The sequence below is a fragment of the Fundulus heteroclitus genome, chromosome 10, assembly GCF_011125445.2.
Source record: "Fundulus heteroclitus isolate FHET01 chromosome 10, MU-UCD_Fhet_4.1, whole genome shotgun sequence".
NCBI classification, from domain to species: domain Eukaryota; kingdom Metazoa; phylum Chordata; class Actinopteri; order Cyprinodontiformes; family Fundulidae; genus Fundulus; species Fundulus heteroclitus.
This window is the reverse complement of record NC_046370.1, coordinates 20,227,933-20,255,500: the sequence shown is the minus strand read 5'-3', so window position 1 is coordinate 20,255,500 and position 27,568 is coordinate 20,227,933. Positions and strand designations below refer to the sequence as shown.

Genomic DNA, 27,568 nt, shown 5'->3' with positions numbered 1-27,568 from the left:
TAGAAGCGCGGGGCTTCTACCTTGTTAAAACCCATTAAGTATAGACACATCATTTATATGTAAATACAAGAGGCTTAAACCCCCCAAAAATAAAATGATGGTCTTTAGAGAGACCGTGCAGAAAATTGTTACTATAGTGACGGGGTATAAAGGCGTCTACGCAGGTGCCTGTTCAAAACAAACGGACCGTTAAGAAATATTTATTTACAAGTTATTTAAAGGGACTAGGTGGGCGTTAGCGTGTATATTAGGTCCATACAGTCAATGTAAAGATTTCATCTGGCTGAAATGTTTGCGGCTATTGTAGGGATTGACTCGGTTCTGTGTTCGGAGGAGGCCCAGTTTGCCGAGTTCAGCGTCAGTTAGAACAATAAAACCCACACACACGATGAAGGAAGTGGAATATGTTCATCAGAACAGATCTGAAAGTCTGCCTTTAGAAGACGGCGTGCAGATGAAACAGCTCGGCGTCCGTCCGCCGCAGGATGTCGGTAGAAAGCAAACAGCCGGTAAGAAGAAGCTCTGATTTCTAGCTGTTAGCTAGCTGTAGCTCTCCCCTCTCAGGCTGCAGCAGATGAAACACAATGCGTCTACAACCGAGTTGTTTCTTCATCCCAAATGCTATTACATCCTAATCGGTTTGTATTCATCATAATTCGGAGGGTCTCGGATATTTAGCCGGTTTACGGTTATAAAAATCTAGCCGAAACGGACTGCAAAAATGGAGGAACGTCATAAATAAAATGTCTTTTCTTTAAGGCATAAACTGTTCGTAGAAGGTTAAAAAGGGCGCAGTATCTAGCTGTAAATTGTGTCGTCAAAGAGCCCTAGAATCACTCACTGCTGAGAAAAGACTGCAAAACTACACGAGAGTTCAAGATGCACAAAATGATCAAGTACCTCTGAGGAAATCAACAAATAAATAGTCACTTTATGATCTCCATTGTTAGCTATCTCATCAGATCTGAATTAGGTTTTGAAGAGACCAAACCTTCCATGTGTCAATTTTTTTTTGGGGTGCCCTTGCTTACACACACATTGTCAGCTCTGTCCACATTTTACATAACATGTGGTTCAGCAGTTCATCATTATTAAAATAATATTTTTACGCTGTTAGGGTCTCTTTCTAGTCATTGTTTTGAAGTCATCTTTTGTTGCAGAACTATTTCAAAGCAGCTTAATTTAAAGTGGTGATCATGGATGATGGTTCCTGCTCTTTAACTAACCAGTTTCTATATATAAATGGCCACAGCTCTGTCAGACACAGCCCCTCCACTATTCTCAGAGCATTTTTCAACCACAGATTGTTAGAATCACCAGAATGATTAATCCATTTTAAATTGACCCAGTTTCAGATAAGAAAACATGGATTTAAGTTTAATTTTAGCAGCTTGGTTGGTTATCTACAGGGTTAGGGTTACTTAACCTTTCTATCTGCACCACCGGTCTTTGACTTGTTCACTGCTAGCATGCATAATATCGTACTGCTGGTCACATGGCCATGGCAAATAAACACAAAGCCTTTTGTTTACTAACAAATAGAGCTAAAACAAAGTGAAAAACACAGATAGATTAAGCCCGTTGGCTTTATTTTAAATATAAGTTAATAGGGCGGAATCGTTTAGTCGCAAAACCTTTGTTTGCAACTAGATTGAGCTACTGGCATAGAAAACTGTAAAATCATAGTATGTGAATAGGCCCCTTTAAATCTAACATCACATGTACACTAACACACACCAGTTTTTTTTTTTACCATACAAATGCTTTATTAAACAAGGATGAAGAAAGACTGAAAGAAAAAATATATATAAAAAAACTTGGTATAGGCCAGGGGTCTGCAACCTTTTCAATCCAGAGGGCCATTTTTGCCTTCAGCCTGGTTAAAATGTGTTTCAAGCCACAGATATTACACGATCTTTTGGGAAAAGGCTACTTCTAATTTTTGATATCTATTTGCGAAAATATATTGTAATTTTTAAAGGATCACTATTTACTTTTTTGAGGTTTTAAAATGAAGAAAAAAACTTTACGGAAATGAGCATGGATATGTTCTCTTCTACTGACAAGAAAAACGGATCAAAAGAACAGTTGCTGCTTCTTTTTGTAATTCAGCTGTGGAAATTTAATACCACTTAATTCATAAAAAAACAGCTAAAACCTCCATTTGTTACATCTATTTTTTTCTTTAAAACTCTTGGTACTTTATAATCTTTAGCTAGAGTTATTAAGAGCCAGTGTGGAAGGTCCAAAGAGCCACTCTGCAGGTTGCAGACCCATGGTATAGGCAAAACCCTTAGATTTAAAGGGGGTGTACTTTTTTTCTAACTTGACCGTATGTTATGTTTACTAAGGATTGAATTAACTTGAAGAGGCCTCTGCTTTTGCAGTATAAAGGTAATCACCAATTATTTGAAAATGAAATGCTGCTACAACAAACACTTAATTTTTTTAAAACAAATTGAGGAATTGTTTCTTTGTTTTGTTTTTTGTGTTTTTTTTTTTGCTGTATTATCACACATCCCTGATGGGGACGAATCTAAGGAGGAGGTAGTCCAGCTTTCATAATGTTGGAGACCTGAGTCTGACGTAGCTCGTAACCGTCTATGTCACTCTCTTGTTTTCTTGGAGAGCCCGTTTTTGGGTTTCCATTTGCATGTAAAGATTCAAGTTTGTGAAACCTGGAGTCCAAAGAAGCTACAATTAAGTTTAGTTTTCTGCGTCATTTTATAGGCCTTCTCAACCTCCCATCCTTTTGAGATTTCTGAACATGGGTGTTTATCAAAAGCAGAGGTTTCTGTGGACCTTATTAATCCTTTAATGAGTGGAGAGAAGAGAGTTACACTTGACACCCTCTCTCCCAGTATAGTTTGAGAACTACCTAGAGATCCCCCTGTTGATCCATGAGGTGAAGGAATGCTTTGAGCTGTGTGACCTCTGGGTCAGAGAGACACGCTGTGACAGGCTACATCTGCTCCTGCAGGCAATTGATTGGGTAATATGAGCTACTCCATCTTACATTAATACCTTGAGTTAATTTTCGTTCAAGCTGGTCTATTTTTTAGTTTTATATTTTTTTCCTGTTTTTTTTTTTAACTCACCCCTGAAATATTCCACTGAACTTCCTCCAATTCCCGTTGCTTTAGTTGTTTACTGTTTCTTCAAGCCAGATCTCAGCTTGACAGTATCGTGCTGGCTTTGCTTTTTAGTCGCTGCTTCAATCATCAAGTAATTTTTAATACCAGTGAGAGATAACCTGGGTAAATACAAAAGGCTCTTTTCAAATGATTATTCATTGATCGAGGGAAAGAATGTATCTAAAACAGCTTTAACCCAAGTGTCATTGAGCTTAAGGTAATGAACTAGAAACCAGAAGTTCTCCTGTAGGATTTTCTGGTAGAGAGCAGAATTTGTGGTTGTATCAATTATGGTAGGTCCGGGTTCAGTAGCATTAGCATAATGGTTAGCATTAGCAAACGTTTAACTTAGCTGTCCAGAAAGAAATAGGCAACCTCTGCATGGCTGCTGAGCCCCTGTTACTTGCTCAAGTCAGCGCCAACGCTCAAAAGCTTGACTGATGTTCACCCTCGTTTTGCTTCTTTTTTTGGCCCGCTTGAATCTGAGAAATGTAACGCAGACATGGGCAATCCTTGACTTTATCGAACAGAGCCATCGAAAAAAATTATCAGGTGAATTTTGATTACATTTGGAGAAGAAAGACGCATCATATTCCCAGGGAACATTTTAGATTAGATGGTATTGAGTTCTTTTTTAGGTGTGACTTCATGATTCAACTACTCCCAGTCAAATTATCCACAAACATGTTCTGTTATATTGGAAAGTTCTGTATAACAATAATTGTATGAAATAATAGATATGTTACTTTTTGAAATGGGTCATTATTTTACAGCGAATTGTTTGAATAAGGGCATTTGGTCTCCAATTCACTAAGTTGATAATACAGGCCATATCCTGTCATACAATGATTTCTATCTTGAATACAGCAATTTTAGTAACTCAAAGATGTTTAAGCTGGTTGCCAAAGCTGTCCCTGATTTAATTATACAGGCTCTCTCCGCTACATGTAATGGATCATTGCACACCACCATTTGATAACTGCAAAATAAAAACCGCCGTACCTTCAGAATTACGTTTTTTTAGTATATAAAACAATATAAAGGATACGAGATGTATATATCCTATATTATGTGTAGCCTATATTTGCACACTTATACTAGCCATAATCAGAGTTTGACGCGAAGTAGAAGAAATGGAAGTAGTTTAATCAAATGGACTCAATATATGGGAGCTAACCGACGAGCAATGGGAGGGAGAGAGGCCCCGACTCGGCCACCGTGGTGTGGGATTCCTGAATGACGGTAAGTGTTTATTTTACTCTAAAAATTATATGTTACCGGTCATCGTCGTAGGGGAGCTAATGTTTGTGTGAACAAAAGTTAATCAGAAGCCAGGTTCTGGAGAAGCTTGAGGCCACTAATCTCTATTTATTCACCGGATTGCGCATTGGCGGTATATAATACATGTCGCTGTGAAGCCACCAACCGCCATATTGGTCCTCTCTATTTTCCTCCAGTAACTAGGGAATACGTGCGCTACAGCATCAAACAATGATTCTTTTCTTATGTTCAGGGGGGGCTTAAGACTTTTAAAATGTAAAATGCCATATACTTTTTTGTTATGTACTAAAACTATCAAGTACTGAGAAAGTCATGTGCTGAAATATATTGGATGTATGTTTATTTTTATATATATATATATATATATATATATATATATATATATATATATATATATATATATATATACCTGTGAAACATTTTCACACAGCCAGAAAACTGCTTGTTGTGGCAACCAAATCCTATGGGGTTCTGTGAAAGTATGGAGTAGCAAGATGGCGGCCATGACTTCAGTTTTTCAATCCAGTGAATAAGTAGAGATCAGTGCTTGAGGCTGGTTAGCCTCCATGCTAGCTCTGTTTTTAATCTTGGGGAAGTTGTGGGAACTTAACTGTGGCCTTACTAGCAGAGGTGGGAAAATCCAGCTTCAGAAAAATTCAAACTCTGCCTAGTTTTCCTTCATCCTGTTCACTTCAACAGGTGATTTCAACATTAGTCCCTGTTGATGCTGTGGAGTTGAAAATGCAGATTGTTGCCGCTAATCTCTGTACAGGCTTTTTATTTTCTCAAACTGGATTCCTGTCTCTGCTTAGAGTAAAGCAAAAGCAATGCAGTGATAATATTTCACCACATGGACCCTAATACAATACATGCTTTGAAATGAACTGATAGCAGGTGGTTCTGTTGTTCCAATAGGGGCCGCCTCATGGCTGATTTAAATATTGTTTCCTACCTGAGAGGACTGTGAGCTGGTGTTTAGAATAGAAATATTTAAACACTAAATAAAAATGTCCTTTATCGTTCCCCAGTTGGACAATTAAGGTGAGTCAGTGGCTAAGCAAGTAGGCAGATGAAAACATTAAGGTGCACACAGGACAAAGCTGTTGTGCATAACAGAAAAGCAGCTCACTGTGTGGTTCAACAACTGTGCAGATAACATAAATTCTCAACATTTCATCATAAACACAGCTGTTGTCTTGTCACAGTTTATCTACAGCTTTAGATATTTTTATTAATTTTTACTACATGTATTTCTAAATCACCTTCCATGTTCTCCTTCTGCCCAGGCCAGAGGAAGAAGGCCTCCAGTTTCTCATCTCACTGAGATCCAGAAGGAAGACGTGCTGCACTGGGCTCTGCATGAAGAAATCATGGAGCGTTTGTTACGTTCAGCCTGGCTAAGGAAAAAATGGACCAGAATGTCTTTATATGGGAAGAGAGAAATGTGTCCATACAGTTGAAGGGAGATTGTTAGCAGCTAACAAATGTTTAGAGCCAAGCTGTCCCTTAATTTTGCAACGGTCACCCCAACAACTGCTTTACTGCTGCGTTTTTAACGTTGTCCCTGTTGATGCTGTGGAGCTGAAAATGTGACTTCTCAGATTATTTTTGTGTCAAATTACATTAGTTTCATTAAATGTTTAATCAATACGGTTCTTTCCAAAATCTGTCTAAAAGGTACATATCAGGGAGCCCAATGTGTGCACTACACAAAGGAGTGCGAGGAATGTACAAGGAAATTTCATTTACTCTCAGAATCCGAGCATCGGTTTCAACTGAAAACTATATCACTAAATCAGATCCAGTCACTAAATGATTCAATAACTGTTAGTAATCACGTGTGTATATAGATGTTAGGACATTATTAAAACAAAATTAAATCAAACTACTTGAAAATTCTGAGTGGAAACTGAGAAGTGTCAGATTACCTCTCTGATTTAAAGATTTTAAATTGTCAATATTAGGATTGCACTGATATGAAAATATGTGCTGAAATTTTGATATCTAATATATTTTTCTTTTCCCTGTTGTATTTCATGCATTTATTCTTGTGTGAATTGCAATGGACCCTTTTTACTGAGTGCAATAAATGTTTTTTATGCAGTTCATAAAGCACGTTTATTGGGGTACTTTAAGAGTAGCCCTCTTTAATCAGTCAGTTGAAAACAATTAGTTCTATGAAAAACAAAAAGTTGATAGCTGTACCACTACATTGTATATGAGCAAACAGTGATAATGGCTTTTGTTAAAAAGAAAACCTAGCCTAAATAATCACATTATTAGGTTGTATTCTAGATATCTGTGTAGCTTTCAGTCTTTTCTTATATATCATTGACATAAATCAACACTGGAGACATGGTAGAATCACACAACTTTATTAGGAAGATTCAGATGTCACATGCAGCAGTTAGGGCTGAATCTTTTCCTCAGCAGCCTGTTGGACACACAGCATATATATTACAGGATATCCCACTGCACGGTTTATCATGTGTATATATAACAACATAGAAAGCTAGAACTAGCAATAACTTACTTGGTTCACGTCTCAGGGAGGTAATACTTTCGTCATTAATCGATGGCTTCAACATCATGTTGGTTTTCTTCATCTGCTCAATGTTCTCTCAGTTCTCTCCAATGTTTCTCTTCCCTGTCATCTCGTTATCCCTGCTTGTCAATCTACTCTTGTTTAATAAAAAATATGTTATCTCGGGTGCTAGCAAGCTTGTTAGCTAAGCCATACTATGGTTTGTTATTGTGTCGCATCAGCATTTCGTCACGTCGCCTTTATGTCTCATTGCTGCCTTGCAGCAGCGACACCGCCAACATTTGTGGCACATTCAGTTGTAATAGAAAAACACCCAAAGCGAACTGAACAGTCTTGACCCCTTGTATATCAGCCCAATTAGTTACTATAGGAAAAGTGGCATGACAGCTTGTCAGGTGTTACCACATCAGCTTCCCTTTTATTGACTACGGCCTCAATTTAACCTTGGAAAAAAAAAAATCCAAACTTATCAACAGCAGTTTTGATGTAGGAGGCAATATTTTCAGCAGTATGCCTTTCCTCGTGTCTCGGGGCAGTTAAACTGCAGCTTTTATTGTTTATGAAATGGCAACTTGAACCCAAATAAGCCTCTATTAAGGCAGTAAAACAGTAGTACTTTCTTCTGTGGTGTAGTGGTCTGACTTTAATTCAGGGGGACCTGGTATTGAAGTCTGGTTGAGTTAGGAAAGGCATCTGATTTAAACTCTGCCAAGTCAGTGTGTGAGTTATAATGACTTGTGGTGACCCCCAAATAGGGGGTAATCTGCTGTAATCTAAGACCGTAATCTATATTAAGACCGTAATATAGAAGTCTGACCATAGAGTGGCATGAAGACGTGTGTTTCCTCTTTGTGACTGAAGTATGTTATTTTATGGAGTGTGTAACCAGGTTGGAATGTTGTGAACAGCACAAAGTCCCCCACCGTCTACTACACCTTCACCTCAGTAATGTTAAGGATTACAAAAATAATTGTTTACGGTCTCACAAAATGCTGCATTGATGTGGATGCATAGCCTAAATGACAAAATACTTTTGCAGATACTCCTGATCTCGTCTCTGTGTGGACGGGACCTGAGTTTGTAGATAACATGTAGGTGCAGTGGTAATCAATCAAAGGTGGGTCCCGATTGTTGGACAAAGCTTTTCTCAAACATCGTTTTCCCCGAAACCTAGTGTGTCTAGCTTCAGAGGATGTTTAGCAGTTTCTTATAAAAATCCTACTCATACTTTTCCATTGTGCTTATTCAGCTCGAGTAATGCAGGAAAAGTCTGACAACCCCAAAATGGTTTAGGGTCGTCGGATTTGATAACGCGCTGTTCAAGTACAAGCCTTTTACCGTTTATAAGAAAAATAAATTGTTAGATGAATAGATGCATAACTGCACACTTACACATTTGCACATATGCTTCAAACTGTTGAAATGCTGAAGCCACAAATGGACTCTGTACCACATTCGTATATCACACGGTTCTGATAATACTCTCCTGGATACCGTGAATAGTACACTATATCCCATGCGTTGTTTACATTGTTACATTGTTTTACATTTCAATTGTTCACATAAATCTCTGCTGCATCTTTATCCTGAAAATTATTGCAATTTACTGTGATTTTTCAAGCTGTATGCAAATGAAATTTCGTTCTGTACGCACTTTGTGCATACAAAATGACAAAGCTATCTATGTCTAATAAAAGAGCAATAAATAAATAACAGTAATTGATTTTAAAAAAGTACAACAAAAAGGGGAAGGAAAAGCTACACTTGGTAATGTTTTATTTGCTTTTAATAGTTATCACTCCTCAGGCTGTTTTCGCTTTAAGTTCTTTCAGAGGAACATTTCCAAAAGACCCGTGAAATATGGACGGTTTATACGACAAAATAAATTGACTGTAAGCTTGATCTGAGACCTAAGGGTTTTAAACATCTATTACAGTTTATTTAAATAAACATGCAGACTGCCAACAAGAGACTCTTCAGCACAGTTTCATCTGAATTTGGATTTAAGTTTAATGGGGTTACCCTGTTTTATGGAAGTCCAGAAGAAGATTGTGTATTGCAGTAATTTGTTCTAAAATTTCTAAAAGTATTAGTCATAGTCTGTATTCGACCATAACACACGCACACACTTTCAGCCACTACAACTGTTTAATTCGTTATTCACATGTGGTAACATGTTTTTCCGAGCCGTCTTTAAACACACCATAAGAGAACTCTGTGGATCTCAGACGTTGTGTGTGTGTGTCAGGATGTTCAGCAAACCAGCCAGAGCCAGCAAAGGCAGAGAACTTTGGACAGTTTTTCCCAAATAAACCGTGTAATTTGAGTAATGCTGTTGCAGATAATGCTAAATGATGACTCGTTAATACATGCCAGTATATCATGGTAAGCTATAGTTAACAAGAATACTATTGTTACCTCTGCGTTGCATCCCTTGCTAGTTACACTGCAAAAAGAGAACTAAAAGTAAAATTTTCTTAAAATATGTATATTTTCCTTGATTTCAGCAGCTATATAACACTATTTGCCAATGGAATGAGAATTTCTACCCCTAAAATGAATTGTTCTCATTTTAAGTGCAAAAATCTTATTCCATTGGCAAATAGTCTGATTTACCAGCTCAAACCAATGAAAAATACACTAATTTCAAGAGGATTTTACCTTCTTTTAGTTTCCTGTTTGCAGTGTAGTTCGTGGCTAGAATAAACACAAACCTCTTTTATTTCTGTGTAGAAAGTGGATTGCTGCTTTCCACACATTTAAACTAAACCTTTATTGCCACAATAGAAAGAGCAGAAGCAGGGAGAGAAGAAACCAGCACATAATCACCAGCACTGTTGCTGGTGATTATGTGGTACGTTAGCCACTGGAGAGGTGAGAGAGGATGATAAATCACCCAGTATATACCCTCACTTCTGAGAGGATGGTTATGCCCTTGCTTAAATACATGCAATAATCAGATTGAACACATGTAAAGTCACCTATATTTGATGTGTTTCTGTGTTTTTGTGTTAATTTCAGAAGATCCGCGTCTTTGGGGGATGAAAGACAAGGTTTCTTTGAGTCTAAAGCTGGGCCAGCAGGACCCAGTGCCTTTCTACATAAAGGAGGAAGAAGAGGAACTTTGGATATGTCAGGAAGGAGACAAGCTCCTTGGAGAAGAGGAAACTAAATTTACCAAATTCCCAATCAATGTTATTGTAAAGAGTGAAGATGATGAAGAGGAACCCTGTGAAGAGTCCTCACAGCTTGATCAGAGCCAAACTGACACTACAGAGGCAGAGCGTCCAACCAGCAGCTCATTTAAATGGATTAAAACAGAAACTGATGGCGAGGACTTGGGACGACTTGAACTTATCTGGAAGTCGGATCCAAATAATTTCAAAACTGGTAAACACAGAAGTGTTGCAGATTCCTCTAAAACCGAAGGCAGTGAAGATGATGGTGATCATGGTTGTAATAATTGGCAGGGATCTTTGGGAGTAACTGAAAATAGATGGAAGGGAAGCCAATTTGCAGAGTCAGGGATGAACAGTGATGCTGCCAAAAAGGCCTTCAGCTGCTCTGAGTGTGGTAAGCAGTTTCTGGACGAGCAGTCTCTCAAGAGACACATGAGACGCAACACTGAAAAAAGTTCTTCCGACTGTACAGTTATTCAGAAATGCTCTGAAGTGAAGCAAAAGGCGGATTCACAGACCAAAGTCCACACAGGCAAGAAAAACTTCAGCTGCGACATGTGCGGCAAAACATTCAGAGATCATTTCAGCCTTACGTCTCACATCAGGGTGCACACAGGAGAGCAGCCGTTTGGTTGTGACGTATGTGGTAAAAGGTTTAAGCACCAGCATGACGTGAAGAAACACATGAGAGTCCACACCGGAGAGATGCCATTCTGCTGCGATGTCTGCGGTAAAAGATTCAAGCATCAGCACAATCTGAAGACGCACATGAGAATCCACACGGGGGAGAAGCCTTATGTTTGTGACATTTGTGGGAAAAGATCAAGGTTCCAGCATAACCTGAAAACACACATGATAATCCATACCGGCGAGCGGCTGTTTGACTGTGATCTTTGTGGGAAAAAGTTCACTTGCAAGAAGAGCCTTAAGGCACACGAGTCGGTGCACACCGGCGAGAAACCGCACAGCTGTGAGATCTGTGGTAAAAGTTACAAACGAAAGACGCACCTCAGGACTCACATGACGTCCCACACTGAGGAAAGGCCGTTTGGCTGTGAAGTTTGCGGTAAACGATTTAACCGTAAAACATACCTTGAGACACACATGACAGTCCACACAGGTGAGAAGCCTTACAGCTGTGACTTTTGCGGTAAACGATTTACCAGGAAAACTCACCTGGATTCACACATTATTGTGCACACAGGGGAAAAACCGTTTGGCTGCGCCGTCTGTGGGCAGGAATTCACCCAACAGGGAAGTTTAGATCGACACATGAGATTGCACTTAGGTTAACGGGTGTGTTTTTTTGTTTGTTTTCTTTTTTATGCAATGTCAAGGCTAGTAATATGGGTAACGAACTCTCAAATTTACCTTTTTTCTTAAACTGGACTCTCCCACTACCTTTACTCTGGTATCATGTATTCTAAGCTCTAGGTTGAAATGAGACCAACCACACATCATCTTGAAACCAATACATCCTAAAGATTTATGGAAAATTAACTGAAAAGTTATCTAATAGACTCTTAAGAAGTGACATATTATGTTGAGTAGTTTAAAAAATTATGTTTAGTAGGTAGAGTAGTATTGGGGGGGGGAAGGGGGGGTGATGCATATAATGAGCAGTAACTTACTACATAAGTGCAAACCCCCATATAAGTGGGCTGGTTTGCAGTAGTTGTTCTGTTTCTAACTAGTTGGGGGGGGGGGGGGGGGTATATATGTTATGTATATATTTTGGGACAATTTGATTTTCAACTGTCAGCATGAGCTGGGAGAAATTTTCTTTCTTCAGCTTAAGCCTTGGGATCTGCTGACTAATCACTGCCTAGGTTGATGTAAGCAGTTTGTGTTGCGTAACAATAAAGGACTGATTGAAAACACTAAATATAACTTTATGTAATATGCCCTTGTGTTTGTTATCCTATTGTCTTCAACTAGAAAGTATACTGCAGAGATAGGATGTGCTCCTTTCTTATTGGCACACCTAGTAGAGCTGGTTAAAAATAAATCCATCTCCTAATTTTTTTGTTTTTGTTTGTATTTTGTTTGCAGTCTGTCTAAATGACATGAAGTTATATTATTTTTGTTATTATTTTTATTACTCCTGTTAGTGAAAAAATACTACAAAAACCTTTTTAAATTGCAATCACAATATACTACATACACATCTAAGAGTGTTATCTGTAATTTCAGTAGGATCAGGGGTTCTCATTTTTTTTAGTTAAAAGGTCCAAATTTAATTTACTTATCTGCATTACTAGGATTTAGAAATTCTATTTTTTATTAAATGTGCTTCCAAATTGCAACCAAACTAATGTGGAGGTTTTTGACAGAAAAAATAACATTTTGGTCTTACTAGAGATTTTAATTTAAATTGGAGTTACTTTCCATGCCTGGAAAAAATGTAAGGCTCTCACTATACACTTATTGGTAGTAGAAATGAATATAAAGTGAACTCAAAGGGCATTCCCAGCAACCCAGTGTGGAAAATGGCTCGGTCTGCCTTCAGAGCTTTTACTGTCATGACTTTTAACGATCAGCGCTATGCTGCAATCAGGTTGGTCCAACTGTGCTGTCGGTTTGAGGAAGAGCTGAGCTTCAAGTGGGTCACGTAGACGAGCTGACAGAGGTTAGCAGGCCAAACACACTCTCTACACAGCACTAGTCCCTGAGGTAGGTAGAGGGACCAAAAATATTACTTTATTGGTAGCACTACTACAATTTATTTTCAATCAAGTAGAAGTAAAAAAAAAAGGTGATCTGAAAAATAACTTGAGTTAGAACAAAAAAAGAATTTGGTTAAAGAAAACTACTCAAGTTACGTACTGAGTAATTGTAATATCTCACTGTATTTGGACACTGTGTTGTATTTAGACAGATATAAACCTCTGTGCAAGTTTTGATATTTTAAAGAACAATAAATGAGTACGAATTAAATGTCATTGCAAAATAAAAAAAAAATTCAAAACATAAACCTACTGAAACCAATATTTACATGACATGGTGATATTGGACAAATCCCATTATTTAGCTGTTTGATCGTGTTGCACTGCTTCAAATGCCTCAGTTCCTCTTTCTAGAGGCCAGCAGAGAGATGAATCCAGGCTGAGGATGGGTGGTATCTGAAGCACATAGGTCGGGAAAATGAAGTGCCACCTACCCACACAAACAAAGTTTGTTGAGGAAATAAAACAGTCGGCTGCACATCATGAAGATGAAGCCCACAGCAGTCAGTGTGCCTAGCAGCTGCTGGAGGAAGATGGCATTAAAACCTAAGCTGTCATTCACAAAGTGCCTCCAGACATGTCCATTGCCTTTTAAAAGTACCCATACACCACAAGCTTCTCTAAATTAAGCTTTGGTGGTAAGAGATAAGAAATTCCTGTATTGTCCCACAATGGGGAAAGTTGGGCGTCACAAATGCAGAGTTACATACAATTTACAGTCATAAAAAAACAAACTAATCTGAAGTTGGTTCTAAAGCAACAGAGAATGAGCTTTATCAGAAAAATCTAAATAAAGGTAATAAATTAGTAGTGTACAATTATTAATAATATGGTGTATTCAGGTAAACAGATCAATATTGAAGTTAAACAGTACGAAAAGAGGAAAAACACCAGCCTATTTACAGAACGATTTGAGAAAAAAATACATTTTGAGTAGCCAAGGCGTGTGTGCCATTGTACAGACTGATAGGTGGATAAGAAATGCAATATTCCACTAAACAGGAATTTACAGGTGTAATTAATCACTTTATAGCAATCAAGTCCGCAAAGGTCACTATATGACTTAATTTATCAGAATTGAAAAACATGTGGAGGTTAAAAATCCTAAAGCTTTTATCAAAATAAAAGCTTGTAGGTTGTACTTCATCTGAGGGTTTTCTTTAATTAAACCTGATTTAAGATAAAGTTAGAAATGTTTCTCATACAAAATGAATTAATCACAAAATGTATCCAATGGATTTCTGGATAACCACCACACGTATATTTGGATGATTTCTATTTCTATTAAACCTTTTAACTTATTTCTGCCTCATGATCATTGTGGGAACACACTGCTCTTTCAGCCAGACATGGTGTGCTGGCATGGTTATTGGTACCAGACAGGTCTGAATGTTTCAGGAACTGTTGACCATCTGGAATTTTCAAGTACAACCAGACAATGGTTAGAAAAAGGGAACATATGCAACGAAGGGCAGTGAAGTACTGTAGCCCACTCATTACAACCAAAATACGCAGAATATTCCTTAAATAATAAAATGTTGAGCCAGGAGGCAGAAATCAGCAGAAACACCCAGATGGTTGGGTCAAAATTTGGTGCAAGGAATATAAAAACATGGATCTATTCTACCTACCTGTGTGTGTGTGTGTGTGTGTGTGTGTGTGTGTGTGTGTGTGTGTGTGTGTGTGTGTGTGTGTGTGTGTGTGTGTGTGTGTGTGTGTGTTGTGACCACTTATGTCGATTTTTGTTCCAAATCATAAGTATATTTCGGTTAGTTTAGTTTTAAACCAAAGTCTATAATTTTATATTTGGAATTGTTTAGATTACTTTGGTAATTTATATATATATATATATATATATATATATATATATATATATATATATATATATATATATATATATATATATATATATATAATATTATCAGTATCAATATATATAATATAGTTTTTTTTGGAAAACCAGGTTGCCTAACCTGCCACTCATAGTATGGCGGAAGCGCTGACGTGTCGTTTCTACCAGGCAACAAAGCCAATGCGGTGTCTTGGAGACGGTGAAGAATGTGATTACTATGGTGACAGGAGAAAGAAAGAGTTGTCTGCACGGGTGCCTGTTCAAAAACCTAGAGCATTTAAACAATTATCTTGTAGAAAGAAACATCTGATGAGAGGCCGTGCCTGTTGGTGTTTGAGTCGACCTCGTAACAAAACATCCAGGTTCTGTCTGACCGAAATGTGAGCGTCTGCTGGTCCTGGATCGAATCGGGGCTGGCTGTGGACGGTGGAGGCCCGAATCTCCCAGCTTTTTGTAAGGAAAAAAAATCAGCATGAAGGAAGTGGATTATGTTAATACGAACAGCACTGATAGTGTGTCTTTAGAGGACAAAGTGCGGATAAAACAGGTCGGAGATCATCAGCCGCAGGATGCTGGCAGAAAGCGAGCCGCAGGTAAGAAGCAGCGCTTTGATCAGGAGGGTTCTGCTGTTAGCTTGCTCTGTAGCTCGGAGGCTGTCAGGCTAGAACAGAGATACAAGCTGTTTCTAACCAAACCTATAACACACACATTTCCTTCTTGTTAAACATGATCGCAGGTGTTATTTAAGTCTAACGGGATTGTATTCGTTACGCCTTGGATAAATGTAATTTGTTTTAGCCTGCTGTTAGCTTGGTGTAGCTCTGCTTAACTGGAGCTCAAATAATCAACAACGTTCCAGCTATAAACCAGTCATCCCTTTTTATTAAACATGATCCCAGGTAATCGTTTCTGTCTACGCATTTCTGGATGCTTTTCCGATCATGGTGTAAACTAAAATAGTCACAGTATTTTAATAGCTGAAATTCAGGGTTAATTTATCTAACATACTTTACACTGGAACCTCTAAAAAGTTGTCGCCCAAAAATAAAATAAATATATCATAAAAATATTTAGGAAGATCATGAAACATCAAACAAATAAACTTTAATGAGTGTTTTACGTTGTTTTCGGGCCTTGGAAAATTATCTACCCCAAGGTCACATTTCAAGAATATAATATTTTTAGCATTATGCTAAAAATATTGTAGCATTTAATATTGTTAGAATATTGTTAGATATTAAAACGAATATATATATATATATATATATATATATATATATATATATATATATATATATATATATATATATATATATATATTGAATTATCCAGACGATTTTACCCAGTATAATAAAAAGTGTTTCTAAACATGATTATCAACTATAACTTTATACCTAAAGTTGCCTCGTTAACAATTCATTTTAGAATTTACTGGATATTTAACTACCATAGATACATTTGATTAAGTCCTGGAAGTTAGATCAGATGTATTCTGCACCTAATTGATGTCAATTCACTTTTAGTTTGAAGGCCTTTATTTCATACGTTTAACTCTACTAAGAAATCCCAGAGAAAAACTGGGAAACATTTGAGGAAAACCAGCATTTTTGGACCATTCCCCAAAACAATTCAAATGATGCAATACATCTCAAATGGGAGAGCATAACTGTCAGTTTCAGATTGCAGGATTGGTAAAATAATATGTGAAATAGTATTTTGATCAAGTATTCATATTAGAATTTTGAATCGCATTATAAAATGACTAATGTTAAAGAATTGACCTGGCTGCGGTCACACTAGGTTCTTTTCCTGAATATTGTGGTGTTTCTGTTGTAGACTTCTGTAATAATAAAAGACTCTTGATACCGAAACTATATTTTGAAATATTTAATCCAAAATTTACCAACACATCTGTCCTTTGCCCTTGTCTTAAAATTTCTACTCAGGGGGAGGTCTTGCAACAATCTACTGTGAGAAGTGAAAAATATTGCTTGTCAATGTTCCTGCCTGTCGCTCATTTGGGGCCACTGTATTTCAGCTGTCTGGACCTGTTCCCACCTTGTATTGCCAGTGTTTTCTAGCCCAGATCAATTACTCTCACACTACAAAAACTGCCTTCATAACCTTTAACAACAACCTTGCTCCACTCAAAACCATATCTGTTTTATTTACGCATACTTCACCTTGGTTTACTCCCACTCTTAGACAATTGAAAGAATCTAGAATAGGACTTGTCTCACTGTGCACAAAGACATGTATTCAACTCATATTCTTCACTACAAAGACAGCACCTCTGAAGCCAAATCCATATATTATTCCAGCTTAATCAGTTTGAATGAAGGTAACTCTTAGGCTCTTTTATGCCTACTTACAAATATTATAAAACCTCCTGAATAACTTCCCCCCACCCCCACCTGTAACCCGCTGACTTCTGTAACATCTTGGTATCATTTTTTTTCGTCCGAGATTGAACAAATCTACCAATAGTTTTTACCCACCCCTGCTTCAATTTCATATGCTCCCATTTTACCTGTTTTGACTCATTTACTTTCAGTATTTACCCTGCCCTCAGTTAGTGAAGTCACCAAATTCATTCAAAAATCCTAATCGTCAACTTGCCTATTCGACCCTTAACCCCTGGTTAAGCCGTCCTCCCCTCTCTGTCCCCTCTTATTACATATTTTGTTCACTCTTCCCTTACCACTGGTGTTGTTCCCAATTCTCAAGAAACCTGGTTTCAGACTCCAAAAACCTTAATAATTTTACATCCAATCTCAAATATTCCATTCATTTCCAAAATTCTTGAAAAAACAGTTGCTGCTCTGCTCCATGCCCATCTGTCCCGCAATAATTTATATGAACAATTCCAGTCTGGTTTCACAGCACAGCACTAAATAAGCACTTATCAAAGTCACTATTGACCTACTTCTTACTGCAGACTCCAGTTTACTATCCATGCCTTGTATACAATCTCACACGCCATCCATCTCAATAGACTTTCCTCTCTTGCCATCATAAGTACACCCCTTACCTGGTTTCATTCACACCTTTCCGGCTGCACTCAGGTCATTCAGTTAAAATCATTCATTTTCCGTCCAGTCCTTGTCACCTCCAGTAATCCCCGGGGCTCTGTCCTGGGGCCCCCGTTTTTCCTCATTTACATTCTCCCCCTTGGTCATACTTTCCACAAATATAATATTCATTTTCACTGCAAAGCGAATGAGACCCAGCTCTGAGTCTCAACCAAACCCAACGCCACACTACTGCCCTCACTGACTGCCTCCTTGAAAGAAAATCCTGCATCACCTCAAACTTCCTTAAATTAAATTCCAGCAAAGCATAACTCTTTTAAATGGGTACAAAATTGACATTAAGCCAACTCCATGACTTTTCTATTCCTATCGATAACTCCTCTATCTTTCCCTCCCCACAGGTCAAAAGTCTGGGTGTCATCCTCATCAATACCCTTTCCTCCACCTCCCTTGTCAATAATATCACTCAATCTGCTTATTCCCATCTTCATAACATAAATAGTCTCCGTCCTTCTGTCACTCCTCTGCTGTTCTTGTACTCAGTCTGGTCACTTCTAGTCTAAATTATTGTAACTCTCTTCTTTTTGGTCTTCAGTTGCCTGTATCATCACACAAAGCCCTTCAATCCATCACATCACACCTACTCTGCTGCAGCTTCATTGGCTCCCAATCACACATCGTATTAGCTACAAAGTACTCCTCCTTACCTTTAAAGCTATCCACAATTTCACCCCTTTATATCTTTCTGATGTACTTCACATTGCTACACCTGTCCGCACCCTCACATCCTCTTCCCACATTTATCTTCCTGTCCCCGGGCATGTAGCGGTGTGCATCTTTGCTACTCCTGCTGCATGTCAGCTGTTTGTGTGGCTGTGTTTTTGGAATCTTCTTATCTGAGATTGTAAGTTCCATTTTTCAACCAATCTGAGTGTTTTTTTAGCGCTACACCTGCTGTTTGTTTCTGAGACATTGTCGCTCCGTCTGCATTATCAGATGCAGTTGGAGACCTTTCCCAGTGCACAGCGTCTGCTAGTTTCTGACCAGCCTTGTTGTTCTACATCTGTTTTTGAAAAACAGCTCTGTCTGACGACCCCAAAGTGCTTCACACTAGCCAATGGTGGTGAGCTACATTGTAGCCACAGCTGCCCTGCAGCAGAAGCGAGGCTACACAGTGTCACATGCTTGTAGTAAATCTTATTGCATAAAATGTAAATAATAAACATTGCAATAAAATTTGAACTCTGAAAAATGTACATGTATCTCAGTTCTTCCTTAGCAGGACATAAAACATACTATACAGCTCATTAAAAAAAAAATCCAAGATTTTTGTCCTTTTCATGTAATCGGGTTAAATCAGTTTTATCTAAACTAAGTAATCCAAAATAAAACATTGCTGTAATTTGATTATTTTTGTAAGCCATGTAACTTGTTATAATCTCAGGTTTTGGACAGGTGTAATACTGGTGTAGCCTCAGTGTTATATTGCTAACAGAGGTCCAGTAAATGTTCAGACACATGAAAAATTAGGGGGAAAATTTCCCCTAGCCCAGAGAAAAGTGACGACTGACCAAAGGTTTTGACTTTACATCTCTATGTAAGTCCTCACTTTGCTAGTAAAATGCACAAAATTTTTTCTCACTCAGCTACAAGTACACACACACACACACACACACACACACACACACACACACACACACACACACACACACACACACACACACACACACACAGGCACTTTTTCTGTTTCTTCTTTGGCAAACACATGCGTGATGTCTGAAATGCCTCCTTTTTTTTCTGCACATTTTGGCATTTTTTTTACAGTAGTACTGTGTGTGATCCATTTAAGAGGTTTAAAAAAATTAATGGATGACTGTTTTTTCACTAGAAATATATCTACTTTCCCAGGCTGTTTTCTCCACCCCCATTCTTTAATGTGAGATCAGGGCCTTGTGATGTCCTTTCAAAAACCCAGACTATATTCTCCTCCTTAAGCCACAAGCACTTTGTTGGCAGCATGATTGGGGTCATTGTTCATATGAAATACGCTTTTGTGCCTAAGCTTTAACCTCTTGGGAGATATCTTAAATGTTCCTTCAATATTTCCTAAAAATGTGCTTTTCTCTTGATGCCACCTATTTTGTGGCATCACATCATAAGTGCTCAGGTTCCTTTTGCAGCAATCAAGCCCCCACACTACATGATGCATCAACTCCAGATTGTTTTATCAGGCTTTCAAGCTTCTCCCTTTATGACTAAAATTACTGCCTTTGTCCCTGAGTGCATTTGCAGACTGTAATTTGGCTTTTTATGCTGGTTTGGAGTAGTGGCTTCTTCCGCTGAGTGACCTTTCAGCCCATGTTGGTACAGGAATCGTTTTGCGATGGATAACGACTTTCATACCAGCCCCATCGAGCATCTTTTACAAGTTTTTTGGGTTTAGTTCTGGGGTTGATTCACACAATTTGCACTAAAACATGTTCACCTCTGAAACCCGGAACCTGTCTCCCTCCTAAACTGTGTTGCAGTGTCAAATTTGTTTATGCGGCAGATTTTAAAAATACTGTTGACCAAAGTGCATCACAAATTCAGTAAACAAGTATAGCATAAAAAAAGGCAATGCAGCACAACAAATGAAAGCTATAAAAGCATCGGCTAGTGTCTAATGCACTATTCAAGTTAAGGCCAAGGGAAAGAAAGAAGTTTTTCTTAACAGACATTTTAATGACTCAATGGTTAAGTAAACAGTGAAGTTAAGCCATGATGAAAGCATGATCACCTCTACATTTTAATGGCTATCTCGATACGTCTAGGAGTAATAGGCCTGTTGACTGGAGTGTTCTAGAGACCACATGCATCAAATGGAACTTGACAATTTTAAAACCCTATAAATGAGCAATAACGATAAAAATATTAAAATATTTTCTTGAACAGAAATATGTTCAAGATCATATTGAACATATTTCTGTTCAAGAAAAAGCTATATTGCTTTATAACATGTATGTAAATGTCTGGTTTTGACTGTATAAGTTACAATCCAGCTATCCATGAAACCTTATTGTAATTTCTCAGGCATTTACTGTCTTTATGTTCTCATTCTGTCCAAAGATTTTTTTTTTTTTTGCCAGTGTAGGCTCAAAGTATGACAAGTGCAAATATATTGCTGACGTTTCATAACATCCTCATGTTTTGGTGTCTGCTGTCTTTAGATGTCCACCATCTTTCATTGAACAAAGAAGAGGTTCCTTGGAGTCCCAGTTTGGAAGAGCAAGACCCAGAGTCCTCCTTCGTCAAGGAAGAACTGGAGAAAAGTTGCATAAGTCAAGAAGAAGAGCAGCCAGATGGAGGGGATGAGAGTGACTACATCAACTTCCCACTCAATGTTATTGTGAAGACTGAAGAAGACGACGAGGAAGCACCAGAGTCGTCACAGCTTCATGAAACTCCAACTGATGACCCTAGAGAGGTAGAGCGTCCAACTACCAGTTCCATTAAATGGATAAAAACTGAAGCTGATGGAGACTGTGGACAACTGGAACTTGTCTGGAAGCCTGGTCCCAAACGTTTCAAAAGAAGTTCAGAGAGAAAGGCTGGAGATTCCTCTGAGACTGATGTCAGTGAAGATGATGGTTATGATTATTGGCAGCAACCTTTGACAGACAAAGAAAGTAGCTGGAAGGGAAGCAGTTCAGTTAATCCGAAAAGTTCTGAAGCGATGCCAAAACCACTTTTACAGACCAAAGCCCATGTAGGGAAGAAAAACTTTGGCTGCGATGAATGTGGCAAAACATTTAGAGATCAGTTCAGTCTTAAATCTCATATCAGAGTCCACACTGGAGAGCAGCCGTTTGTTTGTGACGTTTGTGGGAAAAGATTTAAGCATCAGCATGACGTGAAGAAACACATGAAAGTCCACTCAGAGGAGCAGCCATTTGTTTGTGAGGTTTGTGGTAAAAGATTCAAGCATCAGCACAATCTTAAGACACACATGAGAATCCACACAGGGGAGAAGCCTTATGTTTGTCCAATCTGCGGTAAAACAGCAAGACACCAGAATAATTTGAGAACACACATGATAGTCCACGGAGGAGAACAGCCATTTAGTTGTGATATTTGTGGTAAAAAGTTCAACCGACAGACAAATCTTAGGGCACACAAGGCGGTCCACACAGGGGAGAAACCACACAGCTGTGAGATCTGTGGTAAAAGCTACAAACGTAGAACCCACCTTAGGGGTCACATGACCACCCACAGTGAGGAAAGGCCTTTTGGTTGTGACGTTTGCGGTAAACGATTTAACCGTAAAACATATCTCCACACGCACATGGTGGTCCACACAGGTGAGAAGCCTTACAGCTGTGACTTCTGTGGTAAAAGTTTCTCCCGGAAAACTCATCTGGATTCACACATCTCCGTTCATATGGGAGGGCAACCTTACGGTTGCCCTGTCTGTGGCGAAGAGTTTCCCCAACAGCAAAGTTTAGACCGGCATATGCCTTTACACTTCATATAAGTATTCACGTGCAAGCAGTGTCTATATGAATATAGAATTATGTTTATTCCTGGTGCTCTCCCAGCTACATTGATTTAACTCTGCTGTCAGTTCTGTGCACCAGGTAAAGAAGGACCAATTACATAATTGTAAAACAATAAATCAGAAAGATTTATAAGGAATTAACTGAATAGCTATCTATAAGCCTAAAGTGGCTTTAAAGTGTAACTCACATCGATGTAAAAGCATAACCCCACCACCACAAATTTTGAAACACGCCACCAAAGTGGGCAATGCCAAGAGACCCTTAGGGCCAGGGCTAAGTGTGGGGATTGGCAGTGGGGCGAGTTAAGCGGGGCTGTTGTCAAGACAAGGGGAAGTGACACCTTGAAACATGATGGACAGTGACCAGGGGGATGCTGGTAGTTTTGCTACAGATTGGTATTTTGAGATGGACAAATTTTCACCCCCTCATCACTGGAGATTGAGAAGGCTTTGTGGAGCCCAGCAGGCCTGAGCTTTATCAATTTGAGCAAATGGATTAAGGCGCTGACTCAGCGATGCCCGAACAAGGACATAATGTGTGCAGTTTCTGAGCGTTAAAGTGATGTTAGCAGCATAATTGCTAACATGAACTAACATTCAAAGCATTAACGCTAAACAATATTGAACAATGCTCCTAATGTTCACAGCTCCAACTCCTGAGTCTGACTCGCCAAGAGAATGTCTGACTGAGATGCTTTTATACCCAAACGCGGGGCTATGATGCCAAAAAGCATGTACCAGTAACGAATGCATGTACCATCTGGACCAATAGGAAAAATCAACTACAATTGCCACTGTTCAACCGTAAGAGGGCAGCACTAAGATAGTTTTAAGACAATTTTTGCAGAAATAGACAAGTAAACATGAAAATGTAAAACTAAAATGCACAGTAACATAAAAAAAACACCATAAGCCCAGTTTATACAGTTCATCTGCAAAAATGTTGATGTTGGGGTGAGTTACATTTTACGTAAGTGGCTGGAGGTGCATCACCTTTTCAACAGCTTGACAAGTCTTTTTATGTTAGTATATGAATATTCATTTATTTATTGAGTGCTTTGAAACATCCAAAATAAGGAGATCAAAACACAAGACAATAAAATTATAACACTCAAAAAGATAACAGAAAACAAAATAATTTAGTCTGAAAAGAATGCGCTAAGGAACATTAAAAGGACCAAAAAAACTGGTGAGCCTGGTGACCCCAGTGTTTAAGCTTTATCCTTGGAACATCCAATAAAGCTGACTAGCTGACCTCAAGGTCATGCCACACACAGAGACATCTAAAAATGGAGATAAATAAGGTACAATGTCATTAAGAAATTTGGAAAGAAACAGTAAAAGTATAAAATCAACAGGAAACCAGTTCATAAAATATAAAACATGTGGTTTGTGCATGTGAGGAGGTATTATTTAAAAGACAGATTAGCTGAAGGAGATTTACCCTCAACTGGGAGACACCAACGGCATTACAATAGTCGACTGGTGCTAATAAAAGCATGAATGAATGACCTTCTTCAAGTCAAGACAATTAAAAAAACTTAACTTTGGCAAAAATACACAGCTGAAAAACCACCAATTCACAACATGTAATCTCAACGCACTTTACAAAGTCAATACAGTCCAATCATACAGACAATTCAAACCACTGACATTTGAATTGGCTGCCAAATAAAATAGTGGTTTGTTCTTTTCAAACAGACAAACTAAAAATGTTGGCCTAACCACAGCAATAAAACAGTTTACAGCAGTAATGCAATCCAGTAGAGAAAGGAGAGCATTACTGCAACGTGGCTACAAAGATGACAAATTTTTTTGGGATCATCAGCGTAGCAGTGGAAGGATAACTGATGCTGGGTTATAATAGCTCCAAGTGGCAGCACTTTTGTAAAGTGAAATTACAAAAGGGCCATCAATGGAGCCCTGCAGAATCCCAAATTAAAGCACTAGAAGACGTAGAATCCTTAATCATGACAGAGAAAGTTCTGTCTGATAAGATGTGAACCACTACTGTGCCTGGCCACAGATACTGACATAGTGGTTCAAAACAAGAGCCACAATAGACTTTTGATCAATAGACATAGCTATGTCATTATGTACTTTTAATAAAAACCTGGGAAGAAAATGTAAAATTTAAATTGTCTTACAATTAGACAAAACCAAGAATGGGTTTAACAACAGCATGTTTAAAACCATTCGGCATGGTTCCTGAGCAAAGACAAAAGGAAGGCTCGGCCAGCGGTAATAAAAATGTACAATCCTATCTTAAATAGAAAAAGACTCTGGTTCAATCTGTTCAAATACAGCAGAAACAATAGAGAGATCCACTGTAGTGGACGAGGCAGGGATGTGTCTAACAGATGCCAATTTGTCTATAAAAAAGGAAAGAAAATCATTACACATGGAGACAGAATATTATTAATTTTCTTTTTTTTACGTGTCCTGTCTGTTAGTGTAGCAACCAAGAATTGCTTTCTTAGTCCCAAAGAGAGCCCAACAGATCTACTTTCACAAGTTGAGCATTATTGCTTTCGCTCCGCTTGATATGTATGCAAAAGCTTTAGTTTAGGAGATTATTTTGGGATTATTTCAAATTCAGTGGACACAGCAACGCAAAGAAAAGAGAAAGAAAGAAAGGAAGTGCGAAAGGTGAGGCAAACCGTTAAAAGGGAGAGAAGGTAACAAAAAGTAGAGAATATTATTCATTTTTAATGAAGGATTTCACTGAAATGTCAACTTTTTTTTATATATATAAGTGTGCTTAAAAAAACCCACAAGTGTTTTTGCTTGGGGAAATTTTCCTGCTCACCTGGTGTCATAGGGTCATAAGAGCAGACAGGAGATGGCTAAACAACAAAGCTGGACTAAGCTAGTTTGAAGGTGATCTGATTGCTTTGCTTTGTTAGCCAAAGAGCTCTGGATATATGCTGATGTGGATTCTGAAGTGTTTTCATCCAGTCACATGGCCTTCTTGCCTGAGCCCTGACAGAGAAAGCATTCCTACTCCACGAAGTTCTGCTTTATATGTCCGAGCCAGAACACGACTCTCATAGTCCATGAGCCACTGTGGACAACAACATGGGTCCAGAGGCTGAAACAAGCGATGACGAAGATGATTATCGTCTTCACACCAGTTTTTTTATTTGATAAAATTGTGTGCATGTTTGCAACTTTTAACACCTTATTCTGCTGTTTTCTTATTTGTTATGTGATAACTGTTATACGGTCTAAATACAATTCCCTTGTTATTATACAGCAATATACACAACATATATGCATATCATCGTGTATTTGATGCACAGGTTAAACACACTAAGTTCATAAACAAAGCAAAGGACTTTGATTTTAGGGCTTATTTGCTACAACACACCCAGCTGTCCATGCTGTGGTTAAAATGCACCTTGTGCCGTCGTGGAGGGACTCGGAAGTTCGTAAACAGGTCTCAGTAGGACCTGTAGATAGCACTTGGAAATCAATTCGCCCATCCCTATCTGCCCCGTTCCTCTTTATGTCCCGCTTTCTGTTGCCAAATTTTTGCTAAAACTTATCATTCACGTTTTTTTGTTTGTTTGTTTGTGTGCCGAAAACGAATTAAGTGCCCTAAATAAAAAGTCTGTATTCATTTAAACTTTATGCATTCATATACTATACTTAGCACTGGCATAGCAAACAAATTACAAAAACAAATTAAAGTATTAGGCTTATGAGTTTAAACTAATTAAGGGTGGGAATTTGGGGGAGACCTGTTATGTTACTTTAGTCTCCATTATAGAGCAGCAGCCAGTAATTATTTACCCACCAGCAACCCCAGTAATGTATTGCTATGAACTCCTGCAAATGATATTAATAAAGAATCTGATTCATGACTGTTTCAGTCTGAATTTGTTGAGATTTTCAGCTACTTTGTTAGTATCCTCCCCCAGTCTGAGTAATAAATCACTACATTAGTTCATGTAGCCAGATTGTGCTGCTGTGACGTTGTGTTGGTCCGTAACAGGAAGGTATTCATGCTGAAATACAAGCCGCTGTGGTTTTAATTTTGTATGATCTGAATACGGTCTTCAAATTACAATAGTTTATGATATGAGCTTAACATGATCACAGCAATTTTAATGTTATTTATAAAAGACAACCTTGTATTTAAATGTATGTACTGCTCTAATTTCAGCTTCTGTGTGCTGTTTTCTTGTTGCTTCTGCTTGATGAGAAAAGTTGGATTTAAACAGATCAGCTGTGTATTCACTTCATTAGGTTTTGTAACATTATTGCTTGATTATTCCAGACATTCAATGTTTCTTTTTTTTCTTGTCTGTTTTGAACTATTAAACTGGTTTAACAAACTGTAATCTGTTCTCTAAGGACTTTTGGTTCAACTCTTATGTTTGTAATCATCAGTGTTTAAATAATCAATGTATTCCATCGGGTGTTACTGAAATATCATCACCAAACATTAAACCTGCATTAAAGTGTATTGCAATAAACTAGTGAGGTGTTCTCTGTCCACCATTTCTTCCAGATGAGATGCAGGTTTCTCTGTTTCGCTGCAGAGCTCCTTCTGCATCGAGCTCTCACGAGCTGCTCCTTCAGACTGAAACAGCTGGACACCCCCCTGTAAACCCGCAAAGTAAACCCTATAACCTGGGTGTGCATCTAATAATAGCAGTATTTTTTTTTTAATGGTAGCTCAAATACATAACATCTTTCATCTCTAGATATGTACACACAATGGGATACCCTGTACAAGTTATTCCAGTAGAAACACAAGGAAAAGTGTCCATTTATTTTCTCCCTCTACTAAAAGTGAGAAAAAATACTATTAGTTGTCAGCATTGTTCTTTACAAACTCAAAGAATTGTATGAATTGAAGAATTCTTGAACACTAAGCTTCTCTGTATAGCACTGAATTAATATTTAGTTTAACTACTATCATTGAGAACTACTACAGATGTTTGTTGCACAGAGGTGAACAAGCGTAAGGATTGAGCTGGCATCTGCATAATGTTAACATCCTTGGTCTAAACCCAAGGTGGTGCTACTGGTGGGTTTAGGGTTGTGTTCGTGTCGAAGCACAAATTTCAAGGCCGTTTCCTTATCCGCATAAAGCAACAAGACCTCAAGTGTTTAGATGTCTTCAAGCTGAACCATGAAATAAATTGGCCGGACTGAGCCCACATAATCAGAAACATGACTGTAACACGATGACTGAGCCACCAGAGATGGACTCGAGTCTTCCAGACTTAAATCTCAAATTTAACCAGTCGAGTCGACTCCATGAAATCACA

General features: G+C 38.3%; 2 protein-coding genes across 2 annotated transcripts; both read left to right on the top strand.

Annotated features, from left to right (window-relative positions):
* Positions 1–199: 199 nt before the first annotated feature.
* Positions 200–11,729, top strand: LOC105939481 (gastrula zinc finger protein XlCGF57.1). Its single transcript, XM_012881682.3, has 2 exons — positions 200–509; positions 9,982–11,729. Exons 1-2 carry the CDS (start codon positions 389–391, stop codon positions 11,430–11,432), a joined length of 1,572 nt encoding a protein of 523 aa, XP_012737136.2. The 5' UTR covers positions 200–388; the 3' UTR covers positions 11,433–11,729.
* A 3,173-nt stretch (positions 11,730–14,902) lies between these two features.
* LOC105939489 (gastrula zinc finger protein XlCGF57.1) lies at positions 14,903–26,632 on the top strand. The gene is made up of 2 exons (XM_012881691.3): positions 14,903–15,310; positions 20,959–26,632. Exons 1-2 carry the CDS (start codon positions 15,190–15,192, stop codon positions 22,260–22,262), a joined length of 1,425 nt encoding a protein of 474 aa, XP_012737145.2. The 5' UTR covers positions 14,903–15,189; the 3' UTR covers positions 22,263–26,632.
* The last annotated feature ends 936 nt before the right edge of the window (positions 26,633–27,568 follow it).